The sequence below is a fragment of the Callospermophilus lateralis genome, chromosome 5, assembly GCF_048772815.1.
Source record: "Callospermophilus lateralis isolate mCalLat2 chromosome 5, mCalLat2.hap1, whole genome shotgun sequence".
In the NCBI taxonomy this organism is placed as follows: Eukaryota; Metazoa; Chordata; class Mammalia; order Rodentia; family Sciuridae; genus Callospermophilus; species Callospermophilus lateralis.
In genome coordinates, this window is record NC_135309.1 from 89,051,581 (window position 1) to 89,063,612 (window position 12,032).

Consider the following 12,032-nt stretch of genomic DNA (forward strand, 5'->3'; position numbering starts at 1 on the left):
TATATGTCAGGAACAATTATAACCAATGGTTTCACTAAATTTTAAACCTCTAATCATTGTGAAGAAATTACATAGACGGACACAGTGGTACATGCCTGCAGTCCCAACTACTTGGGAGTCTAAACCAGGATGGCTTGAACCCACAAGTTCTCAATCATCCTGTGCCACACAGCAAGAGTCCTATCCCTTCCCACACCCTCAACAGAGAAATTACATTCTTGTCTCCAACAGAGAAATGAAACTTTGTTTGAAAAATGTCAGTAATAAATGGGCACTGTTTGCCTCTTTTACAGGCCCCACCCACTGGGGATACCCCTGTAGAGTAGGATAGAATAGGGGTCTTCCCATGTTCAGGAATTGACTGACCTTTGTGGCCAGGGTTTTCCCACCAGCATGGCTTCTAGAGGGCTGACTGCTCCCAAGGTTTGCTGCTTTTTCCTTGAAAAAGAGAAAACATTAGTTTCAATGGGGGAAAACACCTTAACAATGTAGTCAAGTGCTAACTTTCCTATTAATAAAATACCTTCTCAAACAAAACCAGACATACTCAAGGTAAACAAGATTTTAATTTTTCATAACTTTGCCTTAAGAGTATATAAATAATGAAAAGGGAAGAGTAAGTTGCATACATCCCAGTTGTTCAATGTTCAAAGATTCTGAAGAACTGCAAAAACTGTCTCATGGGCAGTTGTCATTTCCTTCCAGAAACATCATTCACTGTGCAGCAGTTGCCCCTCTTGCAGTTCTATGTGCAATAGTAAGCCTCTATGGGGGATGATTTAGCAATATCTTAAAATATGATTCTACTTGTAAAAATCTACCTTAAGGAAGTGATTAAAAAAAGAGCAAATGACTTTTATTCAAAGATATTCATCACAATACTGTAACATGAAAAAGGCAAAAATAATATAAGCAATAATAATGAATATCTGAGAATTTATGATGTGCTAGGTCAAATAACAGAATTATAAATTAGAATAATAGAATTATAAATTAGAATAATAGAATTATAGATAACAATGCTTTAATAATAAACAATGCCTAGATAAAAATGCTTTAATAATAGTCATTATAATTCTATTTTTACTAGATATAATTATTATTATATTTATTATTAGAGCTTCTGAAAGCTGTGTTTTAAGTACTATCTGCAATACCTATTAAAATCTTTACATTAACTGACATAAAACTATTACTATTGTTACTATCATTTTAAAGTGAGAAGAATGAGGAATGGAATGGATAAGTAACTTGACCATGGCCACAACAAATAAAAGGATGTCTGCTTCAGACCCTTTCCCTTACCGACGTTATACTACTCCAGTAGGGGGTTAGGCCATGATATAGCTATAGGATGAAATATCTGTGGTTATTAAAAATCATTTCTTAAAAGAAATCTCATTAAATGAAAGTACATTATTCTTATTTTATATAAATAAAGTCATTATAAAATATTATGTATAATATCATTTTGAAGTTCATTTGGGCTCATTTTCTAATGGTAGGGTTGAAAAAGATTTTTTAAAAATTCCTTCTTGGGCATTTTTGGTATTTTCTTATATGAATATTTTTACTGAGAAAAGGAAAACAAGTGAGCAAAAAAGAAAACATAAAATACAGCTGCTTTCTCAATAAGGCCCTCATATCCTGTATCTCCTAGTTTTGAATATCTATATCCCAAAGAATCAAACATAAAAATTCTAAAGCTTTATAATATAAAACTGTGAGATTATACTTCAAGATCTATAATATGTGAATAATGCATGATAAGCATCAAATATACAAGAGATAGCAAAGCATTAATTAGCTGATGTATAAAATTGGCCTTTAACTGTGCTGCAAAAATTTATATATATATATAACTAAAAATAATTTGGTTTAATTCTTTGATATTTGATGAAAGGCTTAGTCAAATTTTTGTTGCTTTTTTTTTAAATTATCAGATATGGAAGTTTGGTTTGAAGTCTTATTCTCCTAAAGGGAAAATACTACCTATGCAAGTGTAAAAATCAAAACTTATCTTTCTGTGCTCCCTGTGTAATCTCTCTGTGTCCACTGGTTGACTATTCTCCAAGTGTTCAGGAAGATCACCAGGGTTAGACATGTTTTTATAAAATGGAATCTAGAGGCCTCAGAGAAACCTGCAGGAATTGCAGACCCTTGGACATTATTTTTAGAATAAATAAATGGTTTCTCTCAAGCACACATGTATTTCCATCAACCAAAGGGAAAGAAAACCATAGATAAATACGATAGAGCTGCTAAAAAGCTAGTAACATGGGTGTGATCCGAGAAGTGATGAAAGGAGGACATAGCCTGAATTTCATCCATTTTGCAAGGATTTTGAACTTACTAAGTATACTAAAAAACCTCTTGACAACTACAATGTACAAATGGATTCAGTGTATAGTCTATAGACAACCAATATAGTTCATCTGGAACAAGAGTAGAATTTATAAATATGATCTTTCATTAATTTTTTCCTAACATTTACTAAGCCCTTTGTAAATGTCATTTAAAATGTAATGTAAAAGCCAGGCACAGTGGTGCACACCTGTAATCCCAGTGGCTTGGGAGGCTGAGGCAGGAGGATCCTGAGTTTGAAGCCAGCCTCAGCAACAGTGAGGTACTAAGCAACTCAGTGAGATCCTGTCTCTAAATAAAATACAAAATAGGGCTGGCGATGTGGCTCAGTGGTTGAATGCCCCTGAGTTCAACCCCTGGTACCAAAACAAAACAAAACAAAACATAAACCTTAATATAAAAGCTTAGATATGTGTGTGTGTGTGTGTGTGTGAGAGAGAGAGAGAGAGAGAGAGAGAGACAGAGAGAGAGAGAGCGAGAGAGAGAGAGAGAGAGAGAGAGAGAGAGAGAGAATGTGTATTTATACATATATACACACACAGTCTAACCTTATTTTCAGGTTAGGAACCAAACTTTAGTTACAAATTGTTTCAGCTGATGTATAAGATCTGGTTTCCTTTTTTGAATTGTGTGTGACTTCATGTATTCATTCATTTGTTTATTCACTATGAGCCAGGCCCTATTCTAGGCAGTAGAAATAAAATAGCCAATTAAACAGAGAAAGCTCTTCTCTCACAGCACTTATATTCCAGTAGGAGGTCCCAGTCTCTAAATAGATGAACAAAATACAAGATGTTATCAGAGCACAATGACTGCTGAACAGACTATAAAACAGTGGAATGAGACAGTGACTGGCTGAGTGTTGCTTCAGACAGGATGCATGAAATGGCATTTGCTTGAGTCCTGACTGTCATGAAGAAATCAATCCCATAAAGCTGAGCCAGGAGAGAAGAGGTATCTATCTAGTTGGACAGAGGAGCATGTCCAAAGGCCCTGAGCTAAGAATGGGATTGATACATTAGAGGAACAGGAAAAAGCCAGTGCAGAATGGAATTCATCTACCCACAGTAAGTACAAACTCTCAAAACAAGTTCATCCCATATTCGTCCTAACCATAGGTATGTTCTATTCCCTATAATAAAAGGTTAAGATGTTAAGTGAGAATACTAATCCTATGATACATTTAAATTTTGGATTATTTTACTTAATTTCCATAGGCTAAAAGCATTCCAGCAGATTTTCCTTTGCTAACCAATCACATTCTTTCTAATATTTATGTGCATCTCTTTGTTGAGTTTTGCAGAAAGTAAGTTGCTAGGAACATCCTGCCTCTTGTCTCTTATTTCCATTCTCAGGCCTGGCTGAGTCATTTCCTCCTTGCGGTTCAGCATGTCACAGGTACTAAGGATTGACAGGAACAGCAGTGTCTTCTTCCATGCCCTATTTTCCTCTATTGGATCCAAACTCTAAGGCACCAAGTCTGGTCCATTTGCAGGAATCCTCCTGCTCAATAGCAGACTATTGATATACACAGGTCCTATTTCCATGAACTAGGAATCCACACTACTGGAAGCAGCTGCCTCATCTCCAAATCAGTCTATCAACTAAGAGGTCAGCAAAACAGACACTTTCTGCTGTGCCAAGAAGCTCACTAGAGAATGTACACATAGATGATTTGGATCTTGGGTTGCAGGAAGGCATGAAAAGAATTAATTGTATAACTTTTTGTATGTCTATTTTAGTTATTATAAAAGTTTTTTACTGAGTAACTCAGATTAAAGTCTTAAAATCTGTTTTCAAAATAACAATGAAGATTCAGGAACCAGGGACTGGGGATGTGGCTCAAGTAGTAGCGCACTCGCTTGGCATGCGCAGGGTGCTAGGTTTGATCCTCAACACCACATAAAAATAAAAGATGTTGTGTCCACCAAAAACTAAAATATATATAAAATTTCTCTCTTTCTCTTAAAAAAAAAAAAAAAGATTCAAGAACCAGGCAGAGCTACATGAAATCTCAGCAAAGGTCCATAAGTGAAGCCTCCTATTACCCTGAGACTTGGTGACTATGCATGGAAAGGTACCACACTCTCTAGGATAATGACCTTATACTTTTCATGTATATCTTAAGAATCCCGGCCAAACAAATGCGAGTTATGAGATTATGGTGAAGTTTAGAAACATTTCTAAACACCAATTTCCTTATCTGAATAATAAGAATGACTCTACTTTTATCTCAAGGGTGATTTTGAGCATTAAATGAGATGTGTCCTGAGGTCCGTGCCCACAGGTTAGAAATCCCTGCTTTAAAGAGAGAGCTCCAAGCCAGGTGTGGTGTGGCACACACCTGTAATCCCAGTGGCTCCCGAGGCTGAGGCAGGAGGATCATGAGTTCAAAGCCAGCCTCAGCAACAGCAAGGTGCTAAGCAACTCAGTGAGACCCTGTCTCTAAATAAAATACAAAATACATCTGGGGATGTGATTCAGTGGCCAAGTGCCCCTGAGTTCAATTTCCAGTAAAAAGAGAGAGAGAGAGAGAGAGAGAGAGAGAGAGAGAGAGAGATCCAGAATTCTTAAATAGGTAGCAATAGAATAGACTGACCTCCCAGAACAACCTCAGTGGCCTAGTTTTAACTCATGAGAGGTTTTAGAGGATGTTGAAAACCTTCTTTTAGCATGTATTACTTATATTACCCGAAGAAATAACTTTTTTTTGTTTTGTTTTTTACTGGATGGAAAAAAATGTGATTTCCCCAGCTTAGGACTAGCCCATTATTCTAACAGTGGGACATAGTTAAGTTACTTGGAAATAGTTTGATTACTTTTGAAATTTGCTTTTAAACTGGGTTAGGTTGTGCCAGAGCAGCCTTTAGAATAGTGATATTGTGGTATACTAATAAATAAATATTAATCTTGTGCCCTTGGTTCCTGGCACAGAGCTCCTAAAAAACCTTGTAACTTCCTGGACCATAAAGAGACAAGGAAGATCTTTGGTTCTGGTATTTGGTGTTTGGTCCTGGTTTCTGACAGAGGTCCTAAATCCTGTGGAATTTCCTGGTTGATAGAGTGTCTTTTGTTCTAGTGAGGTGACTCTTGGTGGGCTTCTGGATGGGGGCTGGTCACCAGAAGCTTTTAGAGGCATGGACTTTTATTCCCACCCACCATTCTCTAGAGGAGGGAGAGGGATTGGAAATAAATTAATAACTGATTATGCTTATAAGATGAAGCCTCTGAAAAATCCCAAAAATTCAGTGTTTGGGAAGCTTTTAGGTTGGAGCACACATCTGTGTGCCAGAAGCATTGTATATTTAAACTCCACAAGGACAGAAGCCTCTTGGCCCAGGACCTGTCAACACCTTGTCCTATGTACCTCTTCTTCTGTCTCTTATTGTGACCTTCATTATTTAATAAATGATTTAATGTGTTTCCTAGAAGTCCCTGAGCACTCTTAGCAAATTATCAAACCCAAGGAAGGGGTCATGAGACAACCTGGGATTTGTGATTGGCATCTGAAGTCCACACAGCCTTGTGGGATGCAGCCCTTTTTAACCTGTGTAATCTACACCACCTCTGGTCAGTGTCAAAACTGAGGTGAACAGTGGACACTCATTGGTGTTTGCTGAGAAATGAATTGCTTATGTGGGAGGGACCTCCACACATTTTGACAACCTGAAGTGTTCTGCTTTGGATGTGAGAATAAAGTAGAATAAAGTAGAAAAAAAGTTTGTGTTTTCTTACTACACAAGTAGGACTAACATTTTTCAACACTGAACTAACACTCTCTGGAGTACTTTATCTAACTATTCTGACTAGTGGAACTGTGCTATTCCTGGCCCTGTGGATTACATAAAATCATAAATGTGATGCAACTAGCTATGGACAAAAATACAAAAATACCATGTGTTAAATAAATGCTAGCAAAGAACAGCCCAGGACCAGTTAGAGGGTTAATGCTGGAAGGCCTCTGTGTTAGCTTTGCATAACTGTGACCCAAATACCTTACAAGAACAACTTAAAGGAGAAACAGTTTATTTTGGTTCATGGTTCCAGAGGTTCGGTTCATTCTTGACTGAGTCCTTTATTCTGAGCTCAAAGTAAGGCATGGTGGAAGAGCATGGTGGAGAAGCACAGCTCCATTCATGGCAGGCAGGAAGCAGAAAAAGTGAAATGGGAAAGGGCAGCAGGCAAGAATAACCCTTCCAGGGCACACCCCCAATAACCCCTCCAGCCACTCTCCACATGCCTACAGTTATCATTCGGTCAGTCTGTTCAAACTGGGATGGACTGGTAAGTTACATTTCTCACATTTCACCTCTGAGTATTCCTGCATTAGACAGGAGTTCTGGGGAGATGCCTTATAGCCAAACCATAATAGCCTCTCTAATGAATGTGGCCAGCCAGAGCCTGAACTGTAGGTTCTGGTATTCATGCACCAGATACCAAAGATGAAGGCTCCTCTGGTACATGCTCTGGTGGGTCCCACAGGTGCCTATGTAGTCACACAGATGTGTGTTGGGGGGAGGCTCCAAGGTCAACAAAACCTACAGAAATAAGCCTGACCTCAGCATGCATCGAGAGAGTTTCAAGAGCTTTTCAAGGTGCTACAAGGTAGCAGTGGGTCAGGATATTGCACAGATGATTTCAAACAGTTTCATTGCACATTTAAATATCAGCAGAATACCTGGAGAATAGCTAAACTCATTGACATATGAACAAAGAAGCAAGGCAGTGTTCAGGCTTATGAATGAGAAAAATTTAACAACTGAACTCCAAAACTCTGTTTAGGCACCTTCATAGTAAATGAATGAACTTAAGTATGTAAATTGAGCCACATCCTCCTTTCAGCAAGAGAGATGTTTTACCTTCCTACATTAATAAAGTTTCTTAATGGAATTTAGATTTGGAAGTGAGAAGTATTTCTGTTTTAAATAACTAAAAGAAAAAAAAGTATAATAGTGATTTGCAGACCTTGGACAAGAGGCCTTCATGGTACAGTGTTCCTTGAGGAAGAAGCAAACCTAATAAGTGAACCCTGTAAGTGCCTGGAGTCCAGGTGGCAGGAAGGACTTGGGCAGCTGCAGCCTTCTGGGGGTTGAGGAGGTGGAGCTGGCAATTGTATAGGCTGAGGAGGCTCCAGTTACCAGGGAGAGCACCAGAGTGCAGAGAGCTTCAGGAGTCTGGAGAACTGCTGCACATGCTTCTGAAGAAACCCTGAATTTGGGGAAAGAACACCCAAGGAGTAGCAGAGCAAGCCCCATGGCTTCCTAGGGCCAGGGAGAGCAGGTGTCCTCACCAGCCAGAATCACTAGGGTGGAGTCTTCAGAAGGGTGTCATGTCAGTACTGAATACAAATCAGTCTTCCTTTACAGGGTGATGTGGCTTAGCCAATCAAAGCATAAAATCAAATCCCCAAAGGATCGTAATGTTTTTAAGAAATTTAACCGTGACCCAGAGCAAAGGTCAAAAAAACTTCAACAACATCAAATAAACACCCAACAATATAAAATTCCCATCTTTCTGAAGCTAATAAAAAATTATAAGACATGAATAAAAGCAGAAAAATATAACTTTATGTTCTTCATGTTCTATATATATGAAAATAAAATATTCAAAAAGTCTTGCTTCTTTGGTCCTGGAGTAGTGTCTTGACTGTAGTTCTGGCTACACATACATGATGAAGGTACTCCTCTACTCCTTGGGTGTTCTTTCCCCGAATTCAGATGTGCTATCCACACCTATTGTGTGACGTACATATTGTCAGTTTCCTAATCTGGTCATTGTGCTATATAGACACATAAGAGCAATCCATGATGGACTGGGTGAAGAGTACAAATGACCTCTCCATGCTATATTTGCAACTTCCTGTGGATTCATAATTATTTAACAATAAAGCTTTTTTAAATGTGTTAGGGAGAGATATGGAAGATAAAATTTTTAAAAAGATCTGAGCCAAACTTCAAGAAATAAAAAATAAATAAAACATATAAATAAAAAATAATGTCTGAGATTAAAAATACACTGAGTGGAACTAAGAACTTATTAGATATTGCAGAAGAAAAGAATTTGGAGACAGAGCAAAGGAAATTACCCAAAATGATACACAGAGAGAAAAGGAAGTAAAGGAAACTAAACAATGCATCAGTGATCTTACGGACAACTTCAAGTTGCTGGTTCATGTGTAATTGCAGCCTCTAGGAAGAGGTGAGAGATGAGAAGAAAAAACATATTTGAAGAAAAAAGTGGTATTTAGTTTCCAAATTGTTCAAAAACTACCAATCTAAGAGGCTGAACAAATCCCTAGTGAGGGTTGAGTATGAGGTAAGGTGCAATCTGTGTTTCAGATTTCCATTCCCCAAAGACATTCAGTGATCAGCCATCCACCTGTGGGGATAAATATCTTTTCCTGTCCTAGCTAAGAAACTGTCTTTCCCTGCCATGATCATGATTTGGAACTTGGTCTGAGTCCCTGCTTCCTACCACCCAGTGATTCTCTTCTCCACTTTCAAGTGCACTGAAAATGAGCGAATAAGCACTCAAGGGAAAAGGCACACTCCCGCATGGCTGGTGGGACCGCAAACTGGTACAGCACTATGGAAAGCAATATGCAGATTCCTCAGAAAACTTGGAGTGGAACCACCATTTGACCCAGTTACCCCAATTCTTGGTATAGACCCAAAGGAGTAAAAATCATATATATAATTCCATTCTTCTTTATGTTTGAGTAGTATTCCATTTATAAATAAAATGGAATACTACTCAAACATAAAGAAGACTGGAATTATGGAATTTTCTGGTAAATGGATGGAACTGGAGAATATCATGCTAAGTGAAATAAGCCAATTTCAAAAACCTAAAGGTTGAATGTTCTCTCTGATAAGTAGATTCTAACACAATAAGGAGGGCATGGAAGGAGAAAGAGAAGTTCATTAGATAAGACAAAGGAGAATGAAGGGGAGGGGGAATTGGAATAGGAAAGACAGTAGAATGAATTGAATAACAATTTTTCTATGTTCACATATGAATACATGACCAGTGAAACTTCACATCATGTACAACTACAAGAATAAGATCCTAATTAGTGTAAGTTATTTTCCATGTATGTATAACATGTCAAAACATACTCTACTGTCATGTATATCTAAAAAGAACAAATTTTAAAAAATGAGTGAATGAGGGAGCTAATCCACCTTTCCACCAAAACAGTAGCAAATATCCTCTGGAAGTTCTTGAGAAGGGAGCAGGCTGCTGACTCTCCAGCTCACAGTGATGTGTGAGCAACAGATTGAATATTGTATGTGACTCAATTTTTGATCACACAAGTACACAAAAATGTAAACATCTATTTGAGTGTTGAAAACTTCAAAGGTTAAACTTGGCAGTTGGCATGCTCAAAAATTATTCAAATTTTTTGGGGACCCTGTTTGTTGAATAGTCTACAGAAACTGCAACACATTATTTGAATATCCTCAAACATAAAATCAATATTTATCTTCTGAATGTAGACTTAAGTTACTGGAAGGACTGAGGTTAAACAGATTCATATCAGGTTGATGTAAGATGCTAATGAAATGAACAACATTGATTTATTGAAAAAATTGTAAAAGGAAAAAGGAAAAATGGTGAAAAACAACTATATAAATTTTAGGTTGCCTATTGAATTTTATTGATTTGAATTCATTATTTTCTTTCCTCTTTTATATTTCTTGCATAAAATATATCTTAAAATCAATATAATGAATTGGTTAGAATTTGATTGTTTTTATTTCTTAGCATTTTTAAACCAGCGTATTTAAATCAATGAAATATTAGACTTGATGAAGTATAGTATTTCCAGGATAAAATCCTTCATTAAACAATGTAAGTTTGGGGCTGAGAGTGTAGTTCAGTGGCAGAGTGCTTGCCTACTGTGTGTGAGGCACTGGGTTCGATTCTTAGCACCACATAAAAATAAAACAACAACAATAAAAAAGAGATGCTGTTTATTTATAACTACAAAAATGTTTTTTTTAAAGTGTAAGTTTTGATATCTTTGTTACCAAATCAATTCCATTAATTGTCACCTTAAAAAATGACAAGTAATATTTCCACATGGAAACATCTACTTTATTTGAAAATAGTTTCTAGAAAAAGATTGTCTTTCAGGAGGTTAGGCAGATTCCCCAACACTAGCAATTACAAAACTGTGACTCGTATTTACCATGTTCTTTTATACCATGGTTTAAGTAGTCTACAAGTAAGTATGAGTTACTTTTATTACAAAAAGAATTTTCACTGTGTGCTATTACAAATGCAAATCAGTAAAAAGGATACATTGGTTGCAGGAAACACTGATCAGTAAGTCATAATAAGTATGTCTTATTAACTCATATTATTACAAATAAATTCACTTAGTGAATTAAACGCCCCAGGATTAATGGCCTTAATAACACAGTCTCTGGTGAGCACTCTCCAGCAAATCTAGATTTTTTCCTAACCATTCAGTTCCCATTCATCATATCAGGTAGAATCCTCCAGGTGACCCAGCTCAAGCCTTATTTGTCTAGAGGTGGCTGCACTGACCAGGAATCAGGAGAGTGCTGTCCTCTCCTGGCTGTGCCTCTGCTTTCAGTTACCTTCTCTCTGGACTCATTTCCTACCCACAGAGGGAAGAGCTTTACCCACACCATGGGAACTGGAATGATTTGGCTTGTTGTATGATCTTGAGTGAAAAGAAGGTAGTGCATGGGGGAAAAGGGGGAAGGAAGAGCTAGAGAAGTAAAATACAAAACTTGACAATAGTAGTTAAAAAAAAAAACTGTCTGTAGATGGCCTCCATATTTTAAGGTAGAATACTTCATATAAGTAACTTTTAAAATCAGCATCCGATATTAGTAACCATAGATTTTGAAAGTGAGTTTAATTTCTAACTACTCTAATAAATACTATGTGACCTTGGGCAGATCATTTAGACAAGGTGTGCCTCAATTTCCTCATTAGGAGAAGGGGGTTGCTATAGGAGACGTGTGCATGTCTATAATGCCTATATAAATATTACCTATTATTATTCAGTGGTCTCAGTTCCCTACCACATCTAGCAAATCTACAGAAAAACAGTGCTTACATAAGTTACTTTCCTTTCCTTAAAATTCCTTCTCAATAAGGCGGTAATAATTAATATTTTATCTTCTGTAAGCATACCTACTATTTAAAATAAGATCCAGGGGAGTGCAATGCTTTTCTCAAAGGTTAAGAAAGTTGCCAAGGGCGGAATTTTACACATCAACAAAATACTATTCTATGGTGCCTTCTGAATATACCTACTTGATAAGATGACCCCTGCAGGGGTGAGGATGATGTGAATCTATAAAGCTCTTTAAATTGCATGCAACATTTTTTGGAGGTGACTATGTCTTCATATATGTGTGTAGTTTTCAGAGAAAAGATCACAGTTTTCATCAGATTCCAAGGGTGTGAATATGAACTTAAAATGCTTAAGAATTTTTGCTCTCTAAGTTGTCTTTGTGCTTAAGTGTTTATAGTGTGTTCCTATCTAAAACATATTATTCATACCCCCCAAAACACATTTCTTTCTTTCTCTCCACCTCCTCCCACATACAACCCAGAAGTAGCTTTGTTCTAGAAGTAACCCGTAGGGGCTCCAAAGTAAAAAGGCTCCTATATGCTGCACTCTT

General features: G+C 37.1%; 1 protein-coding gene across 6 annotated transcripts in view; it reads right to left on the bottom strand.

Moving 5' to 3' along the window:
- The window catches only part of Cast (calpastatin), a 113,116-nt gene that overhangs the window by 70,253 nt on the left and 30,831 nt on the right, over positions 1–12,032 (bottom strand). For all 6 annotated transcript variants that reach the window (XM_076856990.2, XM_076856989.2, XM_076856991.2 and 3 more), the window contains exon 3: positions 367–438. In XM_076856990.2, coding sequence (XP_076713105.2) covers positions 367–438 — 72 coding nt within the window. The remainder of the gene's footprint in view (positions 1–366; positions 439–12,032) is intronic.